Raw genomic sequence first — 23,582 nt, forward strand, 5'->3', positions numbered from 1 at the left:
ATGCATAGGTCCCATGAGCCTTGCCGTTACTGCTGGCTTCCCTTCTTCTCCCTCACCCCATGGCCTCCCTGAAACCACAGGGACCCTTTGACTGTTCACAGTGAAGGTCAGTCCCCAGTGTACCACTGGCCAAAGACCTGACACAAGAGAACTACAAAAATCTTGTCCCAGATAGTTTTGCCAAACCCTATCTGGGCACAGGCATGCCACAGTGTTTTGATTTCATCCGTGACTAAAAGGTGGTTTGACCAGAAGCCTCTGAGGATCATTATCAGAAGAGCCACCAAGGGTTTATTAGGTTTATGAGCCCTGTGTGGGTTTGTTCTCCTCAGCAAGTGAAATCTTACAAATCTCCCTCGGCCTGATGTCTCAGGAAACTTCTCTCTATGTATTATGTATTTAGAGTCTGACTATGCCTTGCCCCCAGGATAGACTCCTAGCTCCACAATGATCCACCCCCTCCCACTTGGCCTCACCCCTCTCTCTCACTATTATTGCCACTGTTAGGGGGCTGTCACCAAAGTGACCCCTTCCAGCATGGGTTCCCCTTCCTCTCTGCTCTCTCCCCTTCACTCTCTACCTTCCAACCCAAACATAGGCCCATCCAGCCCGCCCTGGCCCCATTCCCAGTCCACAAGCTGCTTTAGATAGATTTGTTTTAGTCGCTCGCTGCCTCTCTCCATCTGGTGACCTTGGCTGCCTTCACTTCCAGACAAGGTGGGACTTCAAATAAGCTTCTGTGACAGAGAAGCAGACAGCCGCCATGAGGCATGCCATCTGTGGGGGAGCCTCCGTGTTCCTTACACAGCCCCAGCTTCCACTTTCGTCCTCTCAGCCGTGTGTTGTGATATACCACTCAGAGACGGAAGCACAGTCTCAGAGAGGTCAACGACTTTCCCAGCAACACAGTGGTGGCAGTGCTAAGCCAATATCTGACACACATCAGGCAGCTGCCTTCCCACGACATGGTGTTGGTTCGCTGGGGAGGGTGAAATAATCCCCCTGGTGCGGAGCAGGCAGCCCTGGGGGCCACCCAAGATAGATTTGGGTCATCAGTGACATACGTATAACTAATGCCCAGATATCATGGAAACTTTTCTTTGACCATGGAGAAAATGCCTGTCACACACTACCATCCCCACTCTCCACTGCCTTACGAAAGCAGACCAGTCACCCTCTGGCCTGCCCTCTGGGGCATCAAAGACATTGGCAGTGCATTTATTGTTAGGGTGACCTATGTGTGGGAGAGTGATTCTATCCATAAATTCCTTTTGCAAAAAATATTCAACCAATTCAAGGGGAAAATGTCAGATAGAAATATCGATGTGATGTTTTGTAAATTTGGCTAAGATTGTGGTGGGGTAGAGGGGTGGAGGGGGCTTGAGAAACAGGGAGAGGGAGACAAGATGAATACAAGCAGGTGAATTCCAAGGTTGACTCCTGACAGACATAACCAGCTGTGTGACCTCCATCAAGGTACCTGGTTTCTCTGTGTCATTTTGCAAAATGGGGTGACAGTGGTATTCCTATTCAGTTCGCCTGCAGGCCTCACCCTGAGGTAATGGGTGTGGGGGAAAGAATGACCTAAGATAACCAACAGGGTGAATGTTCTTGTCAAGGGTTCGCCATTTGCCTCTGATACCTCTGAAATGACCCACCGACTATAAGGCTTTTTCCTATACAACTAACCTATACCCTGCCAGAAGGGCAAAACCCTCAAAGAATGAGCTTGGGGCAGGGAACAGAGAAGAAGGAAAGACCCGGTCCCTGGGGAGATGGTGACAGAGGTGACGGTAGCCATGACCGTGGTGATGGCTGAGGCGATGAGGGTGATGGTGGGGTGGGAGTGGCGTATCCATTTGGCAGACTCGAAGGCTGTGCGGAACAAGGATGCAAGGACCTGAAGGACACAGAGTTCTGTAGTGCTGCCTGTAAAGAAGGACCTGGAGCCTCTCATGGACCTACAACATACAGGAGGGGAAAACACACACTGCCAGTGACACCTTATAATCACACAGCCACATAGTGTGAGCCATCTGGTCCCAACCACAATGTCCTTTCTGTGGAATATGCATAAACTGTAATGCTTTCCAGCCCTGCCCGCCCGGGGAATATTGTTTTCAACAGAAAGTGTGCAAGGCCCTTGACAGGTCTCTAAATGACTTATTGGAAAAAGGTTTGTAAGAAATTCTCCATCAGTAGAAGTATGTAAGAAGACCAAGATGGCTATCTCTTAAGGGTATTGTAAAAGGGCCTTCATGAATATTAGGGGTTGACTGTGTTTGGATTCTACCCACATCTCTCCTATTTTGTTATCTGATAGACACATAATTCCTTCCTTCCTTCCTTCCTTCCTTCCTTCCTTCCTTCCTTCCTTACTTCCTTCCTTCCTTTCTTCCTTCCTTTCTCCCTCCCTTTCTTCCTTTTCTTCATGCATATAGAGTAGGGAGAAATTCAAGTCATTCTAAGCCTGCTTACTCATTTTTCTACCAAAGAAGCTGCAGGTATGAAACTTGTTAGATACCTCAGAAAATCAGCGTCACAACAGGACATAGCCTGGGAATCTAAACTTTCACTAGGTTACCCTCCTTACCCCAGTGCCTGCCCTGGGAGCTTTTGACCCCAAGGTGGTGGGGATTCGGGCTTCTCTGCCAAAGCAAGGATTCCTCTACTTTGCTTCCTTGAGAACCAAGGCAGAAGTTTGCCTTGGCTCAGTCTAGCCCCTGTCGATACACCCCTTCACCAGGCCTTCCCCACACCTGCATGCCAACCCTTGCTCAGGGTACACTTTGACCAAGATACTCCAATTCCTAATCTATAAAATGATATGAGCAGTAGCTACAGAGCCACAGAGGAGATTAAATGAGATCCCGTGTGTAAAAGGAGCTAAAATGTTCCCTGGCACTTCAAAGAGCCTGATAAATGGGGCATTACTATGTGATGGTCATTGAATTCATATTTGGCCACTCTCCAGCTAACAACCAGTGATCTCCTATTGCCTGTCAGAGAGCAAGATAAAGGGGCTCTTAGATCTTACACTAACCAGAGCTCACACTCCAACAGGGAGTGGCAACAAGTAGGGGAATAAGCGAGGTGGGTGTAGGCAGAACACTGAGGCAGGAGAATCGAGAATTCACGGTCACTCTTCCCTACATAGTGAGTGCAAAGTCAGCTTGGCCATGAGAGTCTGTCTCAAAAGAATTAAGGAATGCAAACTGTGCTACGTTAAAAACCGGGTGGGGTGGTCGTGACAGTGGTGGGAAGGCTGGGTGGGGTGGTCATGGCAGCAGTGGAAAGGCAGGGTGTGGTGGTCATGACAGTGGTGGGAAGGCCATCGGTTGGGTCCCCTTTCAGAACTGATACCCGTGCTGAGCTACTGAATCTGTGTCGGCAGAGTATCACAGAGTTGGTGGCACCAGTAAAGAAGGTGGCAGCCAGAGGAGAGAAGACGGATATGGATTTTGGAGGCAGGACACCTGGGGCTGGCCGGTGTTTGCGTGCTGGTGATAAAGGAAGGGTAACACCAAAGCATTTCACTGAGCAATGGTCATCTCTGAACAATGAAGTGGTTGAAGGCCGGGCAAGAACAGAATAGAAAAAAGACTCAGGGACCAATTGTCTGAAGTTTCGGTCCCACCTGGTCCTGCAGCCATTAAATCCCAAAGAATCACACAGAGATCTACATTAATTATAAATTGATTGGCCCATTAGCTCAGGCTTCTTATTAACTAATTCTTATAACTTACATTAGCCCATAATTCTTGTCTGTGTTAGCCATGTGGCTTGGTACCTTTTTCAGCAAGGCAGTCACATCTTGCTTGCTCTGTATCTGGCTTCCTCTGCAGCAGGGTGATGACTGCAGACTGAAACTTCCCTCTTCCCAGAATTCTCATTGCTCCACCTCTACTTCCTGCCTGGCTACTTGCCAATCAGCATTTATTTAAAATACAATAATAATGAGCCCAGATTCAGTAGCCCCCCCCTTTTTTAACAAGAACTCTGAATTGAATCTCCTTTGTTTAGCTTTCCTATTGACCATTATCCATAACAATTTGTAACCCAATTCTAAACAAAGACAAACATCCATAATCCATTTTTTGGGGAATGTGGGAGTAGTTTTCCAGGCTTTCACTGGGGGTGCTGATAATCTTATGGGGACCTAAAAAAAATTTAGAATTATGATCAAGTCTTGACTGGAGTATCCTGTGAGGCTTGATCGTCTCAGGCAGCAGTCTTTGAACTGTTCTGGATGTAGAACTCAGCCATCTGGGCAATTCCTCCTGTTGGAGATTTCTCAGGTCTTCCTTGGTCAAACCTGACTTTTCTTAAGGCAGAGTAAATCCACAGGGACCCATTTCCTGGTTTCTGAGTGGTGATACACAGAGCAGACAAAGCTACAGGCAGAAACTAAGCCAGTGGTCACCAGGGGTTGGAGGAGGGGACCGACAAGGAGAGGGTTGGTGTTTGTATGGGCTGCTGAGTTTTGGAAGCCGGCTGAGGAGAGAGTCGTACAGTGTGACCGAGATACTGAAAACTGCCAGACTCTGCACAAATTCCAGCTCAGATAGGAAAAAACGGCGAAGTAGGAACAATGGCTTTCTCAGACAAACACAAGACTAAGGGACCATGTTCCCAGGAGGGGCTTGGCCACCTCCACACACTGCTGTCAGACACTAAGCAGATGTCCCTGAAAGGGAGACGTGATAGCCGAGCTGTCCAGATTCTAGACGCACATGGGAAGGCCGTGAATGCTCCCAGACTCTGACCTGAACCTTGTTCAAAGTTCTGCCGGTCGCCTCACCAGCTGTGCATCTTTAGACAAGTGATTTGCTCTCTCTGAGCCTCAGCAGCTGTGCATCTTTAGACAAGTGGCTTGCTCTCTCTGAGCCTCAGTTTTGCTACTCATCAGGAGGCAACAATGCTCACGCCTGCTGTCAACATGTTACCACCTGTATGTGCCTGGCCTGTGGAGGGTGACTGGCGCATGGGAATAGTCACGGTCTAGGCTTCCATCCATCATACTAGAGAGGCCTCTGTGCCCTCAACATCCTGCTCTGAGCTGGTGGGAACCTGGCTGGGAGGTTCCCAGAGCAGCAGCTACAGACCTTTGCCCCAAATTCCTGATGACATTCAGATACGCTCACCTTTCAGCCTGTGTGCGCAGGGCGCAATGTTTGGAACAAGGTGACATGAAGAGAAACAAAAGCCCCGGCACACGTCTTCCTTCAGTGACGGTTACGACCAAATGTCCCATCCACTATGGATGAGGAAGCAGCTGCCGATCTCACTATCAAAAAAAAAAAAAAAATTGCAAGACTCCTGTGGCCATGCTTTTCAGGAAGGAAGAAGCCTGAGCTGCAAACGCAGGCAGTCAGGCCAAGCGGCCTTTGTCTGCTGAAAAGCTAAATGCAGAGTGGCTAAAAATAGGGCCTGTGGAGGCAGGCAGATCTGGGCTCAAATCCTGACTTGCCTTCTTCCCGGTTTTGAGACTCTGGGCAAGTGCCACAAGTCCTAAACTTTGCTTTCTGCATGTGTCAAGTGGGGAGAATAAAAATCCCTCACCCGACAAAACAGGGCAAAGATTAAATAGAACAGCACACAGCCCCAGGCCAGCCACGAGGTAAACCCTGTGGTCTAAGCTAGTTCCCCAGGGGACGAGCCTCACTGACTGCTCAGGGAAATCTGGCATTCCGTGTGTCATCCGCTTCCCAGAATGCTTTTCTAGAATGAGAATCAGCCCACTTACGTCCCAGGAAGGATGCCCAGTGACCACCATGTTCTTTGCCTACTGTAAGCTGATGCTAGAGATAAGCACCATTGAGCCTTAACTGACCCCCACCCCACCCCAATCTCTGGCTGCCTGTAGCCAAGCCTGGCTTCCTACAAGGTCATGGGGTGGTGGAAGCACATGTTTCACAGAAGGGAAAACTCTGCTTACCACAGAGGACAAAGCACCGAGCCCAGCTTCATCCAGCAGGACTGGTCCAGCCTGTCCCCTGGGCCCATCCGTTTTCCTAGTCGTTTTTCCTGGGTTTGTAGCAGTGATGTGGGAGCTGGGACATCCAGACCAACCTAGATTTGTCCCCCTTCCTAGTTTCCAGACATAGTGAAATGGTGTTCCAGACATCACCCCAATTCACTTCCTGAGGAGACAGTACAGACAGTGAATTACCCCAGACTGCCCCAGGAGGAACATTCTCACAAGGCTCTGAAAAGCATTAGCTAGGGGCAGAAAAGGAAAAATGAGGAGTTTGGAGGATGGAAAGACCTTGGAGGATGTCACCTCCAAGGACCAGGAGGTGACAAGGGGCCAAGCCTTGGGAGAAGAGTAAGAATATATAGGGCAAGAAAAGGCTGGAGGGCGTGCCAGCCAGCAGGAACAGCACCTGCAGTGGCATGGGGTGAGAGGGGCCCTGGCACTTTCCAGAAACAGTGAACCCTGCCACAGCTGTGTTCCTCAGAATGCTGGGAGGCACAACGGGCGTTCAGCAGGCAGGAGCTGACATTGACAATAGGAGACTGGGCCAGATCACAGAGCGTCTTGAATGCCCAGCCAAAGGCGGGTCATGAGAACCGATAGAGCAGACCTCCCGACACAGAGCCCAGCAATGGCTGGGTGGGTATAACAGGTACCCAAGAGATGCACTGGGCCCCAGCCTATGGTTGCTTCTGAGTGCTGCTTATGGGGCCCACCTGGGATGAGAGGCACACAGTGAGTTTGCGAACAGGATGGCAGTGGTTGGGGACACCTCTAGGTAAAATTGGAAGCTTTCCTCTGTGTGTGCTGGGGACGTGCTCTGCATGGGTACATTCAGGAAGCCCCTCTTTCAAATGTGTTAAGGCAATTATGAGGAACCTTTGAAAGGTGATCTATAAATGCACAGCTGACGTATTTGTGGGCAACCCGTGAGATGGCAAAGGAAGTGGCTGAGGGAATAACAAACGCATCTTTCTCACACATACAGAGAGGTAGAGTCAAACTGCTTGAATTTGTATCAAAGATAAACAAGATATCGTGCATGCTATATTTTTTCAATTTTACACAACTGATTTGGAATATTCAATATAAAACAAACATATTTTCACCTGTCCATTCAGGCACAGTCACCAGGCCCAATGAGCCCCAATTATGAGCATTCATATAAACACTTCACACTGTACACATTCTCTTCAAATGAGCAATGAGAAAGGATGTGGATGGGTGTATGGATGGATGGATGGATGGATGGATGGATGGATGAATGGATGGATGGGTGGGTGGATGGATGGATGGATGGATGGATAAAATTGGCAAGGCCAGTTGAAATCTAGTCAGAGAATGGGCACTAAGGGTGAACCAAAGGAACTTGAACTATGGATATTAATCAGCTTTCCACACTGTGACAAAAACCTGAGGTAAACAAGGAAATAAGGTTTATTGGTGCTTGAAACTCCAGAGGTTTAAGTTCATGGTCTCGACCCCATGGCTTTGGGCTTGTGGCAGAAAAGCACATCGTGGCAGGAAGTGCATGGCAGAGGGGTCTGTTCACCTCACAGCAGCCAGGAAGCAAAAATGGAGACAGGAGGGGATCAAGGCACACACCAATAACCCCTTCAGTTCTTCATTAGGTTATCCTCATGACCCGACTTCCTCCTTGGAGGCCCTGCCTCCTAAACCTTCTACCACCTCTGGCAGCACCACAGACTGGTGACCAAGCCTTTGGAGGCCACTTAAGCAGCACTGAATTTGAGTCTAGGCTCTGCCAGTCCTCAGAGGAATGGCATCACTTGGTTCTTTGTCCACACACTCCTCAAGGTTGAATGGAGACGACCTCTCTCATTCCGAGGACTGTCGTTAGGATTCAAGGATGTTTATCTGCTATGAGCAGCATCATACAGGCCAGGCCTGGTACCCAGTGCAGAGTCACCATAATGTACGATCTATCACCCTCTTCACTGTGGAAGCTCATGTCCCCATATGTGTGCCACTCGTAACCCTGCCAACACAGGTACCATTTTCCATGCGTCTGCGGTTACGTTGCTTCAGGCTGGGCAACGAGCAAAAGAATTGGTTAAATCTGAAGTACTCTGAAGAGACACTTATTATAAATTGGAAATTGTAAAAGAGATTAAAGAAAGGAAGTTATATATTGATGTGTGTGTGTGTGTGTGAGAGAGAGAGAGAGAGAGAGAGGAGAGTGTGTGTGTGTGTGTGTGTGTGAGAGAGAGAGAGAGAGAAGAGTGTGTGTGTGTGTGTGTGTGTGTGTGTGTGTGTGTGTGTGTGTAACTGTGCCCTGCCCATATATACACAGAGGGACAGGGGAACTGTGGAAGGCCCCCCTCAACCCAAATGTCACAGCAATTATCTCCTGAGTGTGTAGGCTAGGAAATCCCATCCTTCCCTCCCTCTCACTCTTTCCCTCTCTCCTTTCCTCCCGACCTCCTTCCCTCCTTCCCTCCTTCCCTCTGGTTTTCTTCAACAATCTCTTCTCTGGGGACTTTGAACATGCTGGAGTGTTCCAGAGTGCAGCTCAGAGAGTTGACACCTCCTGTATGCCTCTGGGATGCTGGCTTACAGCAGTGAGCAGATGAGCCCTTGCGCGGTTTGAAGGTTTAGGAGAGTGTCTTTTCCATCAGCAGCTGGGGTGGCCATGAGGAGTCTGTGGACAAAGGACCCATTGGATGTTGGTTCACAAGTAGACGCTACAGTTCTTTAGGGTGGATCATTGTACTCACGGGCATGGGGTTGGATGGAATTAACCCCACACAAGCTCCGCCCCCACCTTTGGAAAACTCTGGGAAGCCTCACACTGAGCAGGAAGACAGTGAAGTGGATCCTGGGAAGACTAACAAAAAAAGAGTCACAACTGGTCACCTGTCCTTCCCTGGCACCTGGAACACTCCAGCATGTTCAAAGTCCCCAGAGAAGAGATTGTTGAAGAAAACCAGAGGGAAGGAGGGAAGGAGATGGGGAGGAAAGGAGAGAGGGAGAGAGGGAGAGGGAGGGAAGGATGGGATTTCTAATTATATTGAGAGCTGTTACACTCAGCTTTGAAGAGTCTCCCAAATATTAACTTGAATATCAGCCCAATGCCAAAATGCCTACAGCCAGCTGTCAAGGAATTGAAGAGAAAATTATTATCAGAAATAGGGAGTCTCAAAAAAAAAAGTCTATCCTTTTTGCTTTCCCTCCAAAGTTAATTAAGTGTGGTGGTGAGACCCGTGCTGTTAGGTCTCTTCATGTAATGAAGGGCTCCTCCAGAAATAATAGCCAGAGGCTCAGCTCACAGGGCTAAGAGGTTGAGGCAGCTGGAGCAACAGAGGGTGTCGGGAACCCTGCTCCAGCACAGCCATTCCGACCAGAGGGGGCATTTGTATTCAGACTGCAGAGCAGCTCCAGGCAAGAGCTGGAGAGGGGAGGCAGGATTTATTATGTCCCTTGGTGATGTGTTTGCTTCCAAGAGGGTTCCACTGGCTGTCATTTAGATTTTCACAGTCTCAATCCTTAGGAGAGCCTGCTGGCTGCTCTCACAAAACAAAACAAAAAAAGAGGGGCTGTGTAAAAGGGGTTGGCCATGAAACAAGACCTGACCTTGTTTCTCAGCAACTGGAAACATAGGCTGTCACTACTGGAAGGGATGTGTGGAGGTGACCTGGTATCTGGGTGTTGTGAGTACAGCTATTGATTGAGTAGTGGAGGGGGGAGAAGGAGGGAAGGAGAAGGGAGAGGGGAGGGAGGCAGGGAGTGAGGGAGGGAGGGAGAAGGGAGGAGAGCAAGATGGAGGGCAGAGAACACACTGAAATACCTGACAAGGGGATAGAGTGGTAGGAAAACCACTTCCAGCCACACTGTGGACTGTTACAGCCTTTAGGGTTGAGTGATCTGTGTGCTGGCTGACCTGGAAGTGGAAGAGTGCACACTGCTAAATACAAACCAGTAAGACTTGGGCGTCAGTGTTGAACACTGAGCAAGGATGGAGTGGACAGATCCTGGAAACAGCAGACCACGCTAAGTCTAGCCCTCTGCCTGCTTTTGCACAGGAGACAAGGATGCTTTGAAATCACTTGGGGTGGGGAAATCAAGATGATGTCGTTGCAGACGAAAGCAACATGAAATTTGCAGTTCCTTGTGCATCACAAAGCTTGACTGGAGCACAGTCCGTGCCTTCTTTGGCACATGGTCCTCTGCGGCTGCTTTCATGCTACAGTGGCAGAGGCGTCAGTTCAGCAGACATCCTGCAGGCTGGAGAAAGAAAAGAATACAAGGTGCCTGGTTCTTTCTCTGAAAACATTATTGGTCCCCAGTTTAGAGTGCTCCCCACACTTAATAAGAGTAAGTTTAAGCCATTACTTTATCCACTCAATGTATCATTTCATCGACAGATAACAAATGCCTGCTGGTGGGGCCAAGCACCAGGAACCAGCTGGGAGCAAATAAAAGCAGTCCTATCCTAGAACCCCCCTTTCATTTATTTTCTCCCCAGGGTATTCTAGCCCTTACATCCTGGTACCCTTCACCACTCCATCATATGCCCTGACCAGCTTGGTCCTTCTAAAGAAGGGTACCTAGAAGAGTCCCTGTGCCTCCTAGTTTCTCACCAGATGATGAAGTCTAGAAAGACTCACCTTGGAACTGGCCATGCTGCTGGTCTAATGATGAAGGGCTAAACACTCTTTGCATTTTCAGCTCCTGTGACCCCAGAGCTGGCAGCTGATGGTCCTCAATCTTAGGCCACAGATGGAAGCAGGCCCCAGTCATGCAGAAGGACATGACAGCCTATGTGCATGAGCCCTCGCACATAAAGCAAAAGCCACCTCAAGACACAGCCATCAGCACCTCGGCCTCCATGAGGATCCTAGAAGGTAGACACATACTACAGACCTGGAAGGAAGGTAACGTGGAAGACCAGCTGAGGACTGGGCTTTGAGCCTTGAAGACCCCGTCTTACTTAATTCTTACTTATGTCCTGTACTTCACGAGGAACAGCTTGATCTATTCCCACAACATTAGGCTAGTCACTAGACCTTCCCCAACCTTCCTTTGGCTTGGCCGGGAACCTGAAGCCCAGTGTTTGGAGCTGGAAGAGCAGTAGCCAAGGCCCAGGGTGAGTGTAGACGCTACAGGGCCCCAGAATGGAGCCCAACGGCACTATCCACTCCTGTTGCTTAGACTCTACTGTATGGAAAGTCACCATCAGTCTGATCCTCACCACCCTCATCCTCATCACCATTGCTGGCAATGTGGTCGTCTGCCTGGCTGTCAGCCTGAACCGTCGGCTCCGCAGTCTGACCAATTGCTTCATTGTGTCCTTGGCGGCTACTGACCTGCTGCTTGGCCTCCTGGTGCTGCCCTTCTCTGCCATTTACCAGCTCTCTTTCAAGTGGACCTTTGGCCCGGTCTTCTGCAGCATCTACACCAGCCTGGATGTGATGCTCTGCACAGCCTCCATCCTCAACCTCTTCATGATCAGCTTGGACCGCTACTGCGCTGTCACAGACCCACTGAGGTACCCTGTGCTGGTCACCCCAGTTCGTGTTGCCATTTCTTTGGTCTTCATTTGGGTCATTTCCATCACCCTGTCCTTCCTGTCTATTCACCTGGGGTGGAACAGCAGAAACGAGACCAGGGGAGACAATGACACCTCCAAGTGCAAAGTGCAGGTCAACGAGGTGTACGGGCTGGTGGACGGGCTGGTCACCTTCTACCTGCCTCTTCTCATCATGTGTGTCACCTACTACAGAATCTTTAAGATCGCCAGGGAGCAGGCCAAAAGGATCAATCACATCGGCTCCTGGAAGGCAGCCACCATCAGAGAGCACAAAGCCACCGTGACGCTGGCTGCGGTCATGGGAGCGTTCATTGTCTGCTGGTTTCCCTACTTCACGACGTTTGTTTATCGTGGGCTGAGAGGGGATGATGCCATCAACGAGGTGGTTGAAGGCATCGTTCTGTGGCTAGGCTATGCCAATTCAGCCCTGAACCCTATCCTGTACGCTGCCTTCAATAGAGACTTCCGCATGGCTTACCAACAGATCTTCTGCTGCAAGCTTGCCAGCCACAACCCCTACAAAACCTCCCTGAGGATGAACAATTCTCTGCTGTCCAGGAACCAAAGCCGAGAAGTCAGATGGCAGGAGGAGAAGCCCCTGAAGCTCCAAGTGTGGAGCGGGAAAGAAATCACACACCCTCAAGGAACCCCAGACAGGTAAACCTTTGTGTGGGTTGGAGGTGCCGGGAGACACCCCACCCTCTGCGTGGGTGGTGCTGAGACCATTCCGTGAGCATTTTTACAGAAATCAGCTCTCATCCCCCAATGGCTCTCTTAGGTAGAACATCTACCCTCGGTTTTAGAAGGCCACATTAAAGGTACCAGAGATCTTATCAAGGGCCACTGATCTAGGATTTGGGCAAAGTGCTACTCAGCCCAGAGCTCAGAGGCCCTTCTTTCTAACTAAATTGCCTTTCTACTCAGGTGACCTAAGTAGAAGACCCAACTCTGCCACATAGGCTTTGTGAGTGGTCAGTTAAAAACCTTCAGAGCAACACTCAAAAGCCATGCACAAATCAGCCCTTCCTTGAGGACTGTTCAAGTTAGTAGGGAATGAAAGTCGGAAGGTGGGGCCTCAGTGGAAACGCAAGTGTGGGCCTTGTGTGTGGAGCGTGGGGAAAGACAGAGACAGGGACTAGGGCAGGCTTTGGAAAGATGAGTGTGGTTAGCAGAGCTGAGCCTTGGACAGAAGACCACGGCAGCCCCTTTGATGTGGGCAGGAAAGTGAGCCTGTAGATGTGTAAGAAGGAAGTTGCATTAACCCATGGGTGGGCGGGGGAGAACAGCAAAATCTTGTAGGCTACTTAAAAAACAAAAAGAGTGCAGAACATTGGGTATCCGGAGTGCAAGTGATAGCAGGGACAGGGTGCGGGAACACAGCAACAAAATCCCACCTATGAGAGGTGTCCACACTGGGAAGAGAAAAAAGTCAAAATGAAATTTCAATGAATTCCCTGAGGACAAAGTCACCGCAGGGTGTTGAGGGAACCCATAGCACTGTCCTGGGAGCACTCAATAAGCTCTCTGTGTACAGAGCCCTGTGGCACCGTCCAGGGACACACCAAGCAAGCAAGCCATGTACAGGACCCATGGCACTGTCCTGGGACACACTGAGGACATTTGCTGTATGTAAAGCCAGCTCCTCCATGAGTCATGAACAGATGATTAAAAAACACCTAACAGACAAGTTGCTACTTAATGTGGCTTTTCTTTCTCTTCCCCCAGACCATACCTCTGCCCCTACAGTGCTGGTCTGCAGAACAGACCCATTCATTCATTCATTCATTAGTTCATTCATTCATTCGCAAGCCCTTGTGATAGGTTCTGAGTTCTGAGGAGCAACTATGAGGGCCGAACTGCCTCATTACATTCCTGACCTTCATCCCTTCTGCCCTCACAGGTGTCACCCCCTCCTAGGTGTGGAGGGTCCTCCCATAGATGTCACACCTGTCCCCCTCCCCTCCATATCATTGAAAACCCTATTGCCCCTGCTCCTGAACTCTTGCTACGGGGTCAATCCTGTCATCTGGGCCTCCGGACTCCCCCTCTCAAGTCTACCCTCCAAGCCAGCCCAAGGTCACCCTGCACGTGGAGACTCCCTTGTCCCAGCCTGATAGGTAAAATGCTCCCCTCAATCACCTCATTCTACCTCTTCCATCCAGGGGGTCACAGAGCTGGTTTAGTTCATGGTGGAGGAAAAATAAAGACGTGGGGTTACAGACTAGACAGAAGAAAGTAGCCACTGTTTGGCCAGTGTGTCACCTTGAATCCATCATCCCTGCTCGCTCCGTAGCTAATATTCACCTGTTTTGACCCTGTTCCTCAAACATTCACTCAGTACATGCTTGGCAGAAATGGCTGGGTCACACCAGGCTCCCTCCACTTGATCTCGACAGAGGCCAAAGGAGGGCATCCGATCCCCTGGAGCTAACCATAGACAGTTGTGGGCCACCTGACACGAATGTTGGGGGTCAGCCTAGGTTTTCTGCAAGAGCAGCACAGCTCTCTAGCTCCTCATCCCCACTTCGCAGACAGGCCGCCGAGGCTCAGAGTTCAGCAGGTCCCCCCAAGTAACCCCAGCTGGGGGTTCCTAGCTGCTCCACTACTGAGTTTTTTCGGGACGCTGGGCACCTGGCAGGTCTGAATGTCCACATTTTCTTCTGTCCCCAGAGTCACTCTGGGGAAAGCCAAGGCCAATTAAGAGATGGCGCTTGCCTGGCTCACTCATAGCTGTGGCAGAGTGAGTCCAGAGCTCAGATCCTAGAGAGCTCAACTGTCGTCTGTCTTCAGCCTCTAGGAACAGCAGACAGGCTCGGCGGAGCGGGGGGGGGGGGGGGGGCCAGAGGAGCCCTCACACTTTAGAATTACAGCAGACTAAGAACAGACAGCCCTTGGTTTTCTCTGCGGTGCCTGGGTGGCTGTGACCTTGAGCATCCCCCAGGAAGGTCAGTTCCCTGCTTTCCTGCTGACTGGCAGTTTGTCCTTTCTGTCTGAGGGCAGGAACAGAACTTACCCAGAGCCATTAACTCTACTCCTGAAGGGTGCCGACCTAGGCTATCCTGAGTGAAGAGGGTGGAGACCTCAGGAGAGAGGTTAGCCAAACCGGCTGCCCCTACTTTCTCTGTTGCCTGGGGGAAGCCAGCTCCCAGTTTGAGGCTCTGTCTGCCCCTTCCTCAGCCCTGCTGTGGGAGCACCTCGCCGGCCTGACTGCATCCCTACAAGTGAGCTTTTACCAAGTGTTCGCCAAGGCCTTTGTTAGATGCCTGAGCATACATAGCAGCAAACAGAACACAGACCCCGTTCTCAGGTGAGCAGTACTTCTCACAGAGCGGTCCTGAACCACTAGCAGCTGCCTAGAGACAAGCCGACCGGCGGCAGGCTAACACTGCTCCAAATGTGGTAGAACTAAGGTTTCAATCCATGCCTGTCTGTTCTCCAAGCCTGGCCTCTGGCCACCAACAAACACCTGGACTTGAACCTGGCTCTGCTTTTGACAAATACCTCAGCCACAGTCCTGTAGACACAGGAAGGGGAAGTCGAAGCATTGGAAGGCTTTGACCTATCTGTAGTGCCGAGCAGGTGGAGAGGCTGGACCCTTCAAGTCTTATCCCCCTCACTCGCTTGCTCTCATAATCTCTGGGGAGATAAGACTCACAGGCGGGCACCTAGCCTATCAGTACCTCGGAGTGTGCACTTCCTCATTCCAGCAGAGGAATGTGTATCTGCTCCTGACTCGACAATGACCTGATGCCTCAAGGGCTGGAGTACGAGCCAGGTACCTTCTCCTTCACCTTTCCACACTCCCCTTGCCAAGGAGCCAGAGCTTCCTCCAGTTCCTGAGTCTGCTTTCCTCCAAAGCCACACAAGACCTTTCTAAAAATGTCCTGACAATGGTCCAAACCCTCTGTTGCTTTGGGAATGAAAGTCAAAGCTGACCCATCCACCAAAGCTCTGTGCTACTTGGAACCTACGATTGCACTGATCTCCTCTTGTGCACACAGTTAGCACCTCCCAGGCTACAAGACGTTGTGCCACCTTCAACTAGTGATATATTTGCTCCCCTACACTGTAAGTTCCCTGAAGCTAGGCCCTGCCCCTGTCTCTTGTTGTTGGATCCCCGACAGCCAGTCTTGTGCCTGGCATGCTGTCCAGATAAATTATTGTCCTAGGTCTATGCAGACCCTGAGAAGTGATGAATGTTAGTTACCCCACCGTAGACATCAAGAAACCAAGGCTCAAAGAGGGCAGTGTGGGAGCCTAGGAAAGCTCAAAGAGAGTTTGTTCCCTTTTCTTATACATCAGTGGGCCCTCCCTCGATCCCTGACACCAGGTCAGATCTCACAGCAGCATCCAGGGCCATCTCTGAGTCATAAAGCCTCAGATGGGAAGCTTTTCCAGACCTACCCACCCCCACCAGCTTCCATAGATGACCCTGGAAGAGAGAAGGCACATGAGAGTAGCAGAAAATGTATGTCTAGACAGGATAGCCATCTGTAGACCCAACCACAGCATGCCCTTACTATGGGGTGGAACTGCTTTGTTTCCTGTAAGTTCATTCTCTGGAGATGGGCTGCAGGGTCTGTGGACATGCCAGAGCTTCGTGTCCGACAGACACACTTCCCCAGAAGGGCTGTTACTAAGAGGAGTTTTTGCCCTAAACTTGTTGACTGGTTCAAGAGCCCAAATGCATTCATTTCCATCTTCTGACTCTCCAACAAGGCCTAGATTTTTGGCATGTTGATTTCATCATTTCCTAACCGCTCCTCCGCAAATATTAAAAGACAGTGACGCCCCCTGTCCCTGGGGTCCTGTTGGCTGCCTTGTATAAGTCAGGTCTCCCTCTCTGCCCTGATGTCAGCTGCTGGAAGTTGGGTAAACTCAGTATGAGTCATGGTGCCTCTACTCACTGGTCGGTGACAGTCTGAGGTCCACTTTCCAGTCTATAAAGTGGTGACAAGTCTCCCTGTCTTTTAAAGGTGCAGGCCCTTAGCATCCCTGGCATATGGCATGTGTGTAAACAAAAGGGATTCTTTACTTCATCATCTATGTCTTTCTTTTCCTGTCTACATCTCATCACTTCATCTTTCTTTCACATTTTCTCCCTCTCAGTTCAGATACTGTCAACCCACCAATTTAAAGTGCACACACTAGTGTTTTCCAGAACCTTCACAGAAGAGTGTGGTCAATGTCATCGCCTATTTTGGAGTGCTTATCTTCCCCTAAGGGAACCCTGTTCCCTACTGTTGTCACTTCCCAATTCCCACAACCCATTCCTGCATCCTCTAACTCAAAGGAAGTCCCTTGTCTCTGTAGATTTCCTGATCCTGGATATTTTGTGCCTGGCTTCTTTCATTTAACAAGATATTTTCAAAAATCCACTTTTCCTGTGTCTGGTCTTCCTTTATCCATCCTTTTTGTCTTTGTTTTCCTCTCCTTCCTTCCTTCCTTCCTTCCTTCCTTCCTTCCTTCCTTCTAAGACCCATTCATCTTTCACCAGGAACGGTGGTGGAGACACAGGGAGGTTCTGTGGGTCTTTGGACACAGATAGTCCTCCATGGGCTCAACTGAAGACCCAGTGTAAGGTTGTGTCTGGGACCTTGCTGGCCCAGATTCTACCCTACTCTTTCTACCCCCTCCAGGTGGCCTCAAATGCCTAGATACTACAAACCTGCTCCGTGAGCAGACAGCCATAGCCACAGATAACCACGGCCACAGGCAGCCACGGCCACAGGCAGCATGGCCACAGACAGCCATGGCTTCTTCTTCTTTCTCTGGAAAGAGTATGGGATATGGGAGCCCCTTCTATCCTCAGAGGAAGTCAGAGGAAAGAGAATAAAAAGAGAAGTAGGGATCCCCGTCACAGCCTCAAAAGTCCAGATGATATAAATCAATGCCCCAGAAGGGTCACTCACTGGAAACAGTGCATCCAAGGATGGGTGCCTTTGGAGCCAGCTGGGGGTTGAACCAGCTTCACCTTCCTCCCTAGACTATTCCTCTCCTCTGCTCTCTCTCCAAGGCAAGTCAGCAGGTGCTGCCTTCCTAGGGCCTGGGAGGAGACGAAAGAGCCACTGCATTGCTGCCTTTTCACCTTTAAGATAAAAGACTTCACCCAGCTGAGAAGACAGGAAAAAAAAACCCAAAGGCCCTTTCCCTGTGGGACCCAGCTCCTGGCAGCAAGCAGCTTGGGAGCACAAAGGAAGTGCCCTTCCCCTCCCCACCCCTACCACCTGATGCTCTAGGCTAAACCAGGTTATATACCTTCCCAGACCCATGGGAGACATCCCAGCAGGAAGCAGATGGGGAAAGCTTTTCTTCAGAGTGTCAAGCTCCGTATCTAAAATTGTAACAGGAAGAAAAATTCCTATTCCTTGTGCCTTTGAGGGACTGTGTCTAGTTCAGATGCAAGAATTCTTACTGCCATCCGGGAATTTTCCACCCTGTTCAGCACAGTGTCACCCTGCTCAGCTTCTCAGCCTAGGAATGGCAGGCTATGCCATACAGATGAGGTACATGTGAGGCTGGGATAGCCCAGAGCGTGTAAGTACAGACTGTGACATCTGTGCGGTCTATCTCCTAACAGTGAGTTTCTCGGATCATGTCAGTTGCTAAATAGCACACACCTGTGCTTGGTCTGCCACCATAGCTGAAAGGCAGCCATGAACAACAAGTAAATGCATGAAGGCGGCTGTGTCCCAGTAAAGTATTGTTTATGGGAACTAAAATGTCAGTTGCATAACATTTTCATGGGTCATGAAGGGCTGCTTTACATTTTAATAGCCTTTTTTTTTATTAGCACAAACAGTAGGTAAGATTGGACCCATGGACTGTAATTCACCAATGCTGGTACAGGGGTAAGATCTGAATACTAATTCCCAGCCATACACTGTCTGAGACTATATGTATCTGCTTTGCCCTTTCTAAGCCCCAGCTTGCCCTTCTGAAAAAAAAAATGGGAATTAAAATCATCTTCCTACAAGGGCCAGGAGGAGGCTTATCACCAGCTCACTCACACTGCCTGGCGCAGCTATGCTCGAACCTGGAAAGCAGGGATTTTATTCCCCAGTGGCAAAAGTTTGGGGCTTCAGTGGATTTGTCTTGGGCCAATCCTGGGTTACTCAGATCAGCTCCTGAGCCTCTTGTCCTTCCTTCATCTGAAAGCTGGGAACTTGGATTAGTCACGGGGGACTCTTCCAACAATAACTACATATAAATGCTTAACGAGGGAGTGAAATTATGCCCACAACCCCAACTGTGATGTGTCAAGAATCTCTGGCAGCAGCAATGAGGAATATGGTTTTCATACTAATGAGTCACTTAGCGTGTGGAAGAGAATGCAACAAAATTTGTTCTTGTCAGGATGAGCAAGGCCAGGTGAGGGCATTGGCAGGCACCAGCCCGTTCTGCAGCAAGCTCTCCAGCCTCCGGAACAGGCGGCCTGGCTTCCTGGTGGCTCTGTCCTTTACTGTTAGGGGTGTCTGCTGGTTGCAACCCTGAAAAGCACACATCCTTCTTTGAGACTCAATTCCCTCACCTGTAAAAGAGCTGGTCTGCCCCTGCAGAGACAGCAGGGAACCCCGGTTGGGTGACACTGGTGTTTATGTAACACAGAAGCTGTTTACAGCAGAATGTTGGGAGCCAGGTTGGGATAACGTTGGAGGGTGTCTGAGAATCCCCTGACAGGAACAGGGAGGACGATGCCTTCCCTGCCTAGAGATAAGGAGCGAATGGGGGCCCTGTAGCAAGTGCTGAAGAGTGAGTAGCAGGTATTGATTGCCACATAAGCATCAGTAGGTCTTCTTGTCCTATATGGGACCCATGCAAACCTGTAGGAGACAGAGCGAACTGCCTTACAGCCCACATAAGACAGTCCTGTGTTGGAGAACCACCCACATGCCATCACCACCCACTGACAGGAATTCAAGATAGGTGTCAGGGAAGTCCCTGACTCTATTACTTTCAATTCATCCCAGATGAAGGGCGAGAACAGGCCAGAGACAAGTCCACACAGGTCCAGCCAGGTAAGACGATAAATTTTCACTGCAGTGACAGGAGTGTGCCCAATTCAGACGGCCGCAGCCTGGAAAGCCGACCCCAGCTTGAATGAGAGCTCTCAGAGCTACCCCACTGCAGCTCCCTATACAATCTGCAGGTGGCTGCACCACCCAAGGGTCTCCTTCTCCAAAGAGATTGTTCGCTGCTGTATACGCTCGGGAGGAAAGTTGCTTGTAAGTCTTACGACCTCCTGAGCCACCTTCCCCCTCTCGTGGGGAATGTTAATTTTTGTTTAAGTAGAATCTACGGTTGAAAGTCAGAGAATCATCATTCTTCCTGACACGGACTCCTGAAGTGATGACTCTGCACCGCCTTCCTCTCCCTGTCCAGGGGCACATGTGGCCCCCAAGTCACAATGGAAAGATGGAAAGATGAATCTTGTGCCCTGCCCCTGTGAGGGTTAGCCTCTAGCTAGCAACTTTGCATCCATCTCTCTCTCTCTCTCTCTCTCTCTCTCTCTCTTCTCTTCTCTTCTCTTCTCTCTCTCTCTCCCTCTCTCCTGACTGCTGATGTTTGCTCTGATTCATCGACTCCCACTCTTGCAAGTTTCACACCTAATCCCCACCCATGAAGTTGACCATCTGAGGCCCAGCACCCCGTGGAAGCTGCCTCTCAGGGGCAGCCAGCTGACCTGGGCGTTACTTCCTTTCTCTAAAACTGCCCCAGCTGTAAAGCGCGCTGACCGTGTTGGGCACCTCCCTCTGGGTGCAGGGCAAGGACTGTCAGCCTGGGTACCCCCTGGGGTAAGAGTCTTCCTCTTGTTCCGCACAGGAAGCAGGCAGACCCTGAGTTCACAGATGAAGGAAAACCTTAAGTTTCCAGTGTCAGACACCTCTGTTCCATCCATCTGTGACCCCAGTGACTCTGGACGCTGAAGGCGGTCACCACAGGACTCACCCCACCTCCAGCCTCTGGGGTAAGTTTCCCAGGCTGTCTGGGCCCCTCTAGACCCGTCCTGTGCCATTTCTATGCAGGCACAGTGGAATGTCTAGCCTGGATCACAGCTGGCCGGCTGCTAAGATCTTCGGGGCACTATCAAGAATCAGCCCTATCCACAGGCCCTGGTGTCTGTTTGCTGTCGAAAGCAGTTCCATGACAAGCATCCTCACACAGAGAACACCCAAGTTTCTTTCAGACTTTTCCTAGAAACTGAATTTCTAGAAACAGAGTTCCAGTCAGAGGGAAGGGATATTTTAGGCCTTTTGTTCCACTTTCTTGGTCTTCGGGGCAGGCTATGTGGCCTTCCCTGACGCTAGCCACCTCTGAGGGTATCACTTCCTCAAAGCCATGTCAGCAGCAGAATCCTGGAAGTGTTGCATGGATGTGTGGTCAGCTGACCAGAGCAGAGGGTAAAGCCCAAACAGGAAGAAAGATTGCTGGCCTATAAAAATGTCAGTGGGAGCGGAGGAAGGAGAAATAATTCTCTGAGGGTTCTGAGGAGGAACCATGTGAAGGAAAACCCCTGCTCTAAACTCAAGAGAGCACAGTAGGGTCTGGAACAAAGAGACCAGCATGGACATGCAGGCGCTGGATCCAGGCTTTGGAGTCCCAGAGCTGGGTCAAATGAGAGGCTTCACCAAGCTCCAGGTTCTCTATTGATGAAACGGGCAGGCTACTTTGCCTGCCTCCTCAGGGTGAAGTGAAATGATACAAGGAAGTGAACTTCCAGAATTAATCAGCTACCCTGGGGTCTTTTTCATAAGCGTGAGGTCTCCTTTATCTTAGATAAACAACCCTGGGGCTGGCAGTAAGGCTCACTGAGGGAGGTACATTCCACCAAGGCAGATGACCTGCATTTAATCCCCAGGAACCACATGGTACAGAGAGCTGACCATGGTGTACACATGTGCTTGCTCTCTCATACACACACACACACACACACACACACACACACACACACGTGCTTGCACACTAATTTTTTAAAATCCAATTTCAGGAGAGGATTAGTTTGAACAACTAGGCTGGGCGGATAAAAAGCTAGGGCTAGGGAGGCCTGGGTGAGAGCCACGTTCCAGAAAGAATGGAACCATGCAAAGCTCCTGACCCCCATCTCTGCTTCACACACCCTGAGGAGAGCGAGGCAAGGAGTGTGGCACAGTTGGGCTCCCCAGAGGTTGTGTCCTTCATCTGCTTCATTCCACGGGAAAGTGGCCGAAGTACGTGGGCTCCAGGTTCTCATCTTCCAGAGATAATGTGATCAACGGATCCTCTTCCCCACATGGGAGCCGTGATGTGAAGGGAGGCCTTGGAGAGCCTCACGGGTTTTTTTTTAACTTAGCACTCCAATATCAGGGTGGCAAAGACACAGGAAGAGCTAAACCAGAAGCAGAGCTCCCCACACCGTCATTTCTCCTGCAGGCAACATCTCAGGTGCGATAAGATACCCAGCCCCAGCCTGCTGGCTGTGCCACCTTAGGCAAGTGTCCCGACTTGTCTGGACCTTTGCAGCCCCGCTATAAGGAACCTAGAGAAATCCATGTCTGACACTGAGTGAGTCCACGAAATGCCTGGAGAAAAGAAAGCCTGGTGTGCATAACTGCTCAGCAAGCGGTGGCTTTTATGTGGTTCCCATCGGCTCGGTGCCCAGAGTTCAGATCGAGCAGGTGTGTGGCACCTCCATCTCTGTTCCTGTTAACTCCCTGTCCTGGACTAGACCTTCATCTTTAAATACCCAAGCTGGTGCCCATCCAATGTGCTGCTGAGAGGACCCCAGCACAGCCTCAATTTGAGTGTGGATTTACACCCTTCTCCTTTAGAGAGGATTCCTGTAACTCCTGCTGCCTGAACCCCCTTCCCTGCACCCTCCCAGTGGTGGGGGACTATTTCTTGGCAGGGCTTGGATTAGTCAGCCTTCTCTCACTGACGTAGACTAGCTGAGGTAGCAATTTCAAAAGTGGTTCTTCTTGGGTTCACAAGTCTCAGTGTGTGGCAAGCTGACTGGGCTGCTTCGGTTGAGGTGCCAAGCACATCAGAGAAGGTTGGGGAGCAAACAGCTCACCTCATCGTGGCTGGGAGGCAGGGAGAGAGAAGGCAGCTGGGCTAAACCTCCCCTTCAAGAGCACACTACCAATGGCCAACTTTCCCTCCACTAAGCCCCTCCTTTCAAAGGCTCACACCCCACCCTGACACATACACCCCACTAGACACCTGGCTAACCACCAAGCCTTTAGCACATGGACCTTTGGGGGACAGTGAAGATGCGGCCAACAGAGGGGCAAGCTCCCTTCCCCCATGCTCTGAGGTACTCACAAACCCACGCAGAGTCTTGGAGAAGGGCCAGTCTAGGTCACAGGGAATTTGCCTGGGGTAATGTGGCCAGTGAGCTGTGCCAGGAAAGACAATTCACTACACCCCTCTGCTCCAGTGCCGTCAACTGCCCCCATGCCTGTAGGTCACACCTCAGGCAGAACCATCCTGCTGTGGCAAAAGGATGCCTTTCTGTCCCCTCTGCGTCTCCTGGTCCTCCTCCAGCAGATCTTTGCCTCTCCTGACCTCAGAACACAAGCTGCAGCTCATTCTATTCCCTCGGCCCCACACCCCCATGCCCCCAAACATTTGGGGGTGCTGCCGCATTCCTCGTACCAGGAGAAAACACAACGCCACACACTTCTCACACCTCAGAGCAAGTAAAGGCTTCTGTTTCACACAGCTCATGCCCAACCTGCTTCTCACTCACGGTCACACACACCCAGGCTCTGGACACGCACATTTGTATGTGTGTGCATACCCAGCCACACACGAAGGCACACTCTTAAGCTCGTGCCCTCTTCCTTTCCGCTCACTCGAAAGTTCACATGTTGTTCTATGTAAGTCTATACCTTAGCTGTCAATCAGTGTGTGCTGTCACTCAAAATCCCTGGTGAATGGTTACCCAGCCCAAACCATCTTGTCTCTGAGGTAGTCTCTGGGTACCGTCCTATCACAGCATGTAGTCTGCCTCCTAGGAAGCAACATGTTGTCATAGGAAAGGGGCGTGCTTTGGAGTCAGATGGCATGGCTCAC

General features: G+C 50.4%; 1 protein-coding gene across 3 annotated transcripts in view; it reads left to right on the forward strand.

The window, feature by feature from the left end:
• Hrh2 (histamine receptor H2) overlaps window positions 1-23,582 on the forward strand; it is a 41,581-nt gene that overhangs the window by 10,934 nt on the left and 7,065 nt on the right. For 2 of the 3 annotated variants that reach the window (XM_087896601.1, XM_087896602.1), the window contains exon 2: window positions 10,667-12,185. In XM_087896601.1, coding sequence (XP_087752727.1) covers window positions 11,113-12,185 — 1,073 coding nt within the window. In that variant the 5' untranslated portion in view covers window positions 10,667-11,112. Of the gene's footprint in view, window positions 1-10,666; window positions 12,186-20,351; window positions 20,497-23,582 lie in introns of all 3 variants that reach the window. The other variant, XR_015734902.1, reaches the window with a different exon arrangement.

This window comes from Myodes glareolus, chromosome 14 (genome assembly GCF_982192425.1).
Source record: "Myodes glareolus chromosome 14, mMyoGla1.1, whole genome shotgun sequence".
NCBI lineage: Eukaryota > Metazoa > Chordata > Mammalia > Rodentia > Cricetidae > Myodes > Myodes glareolus.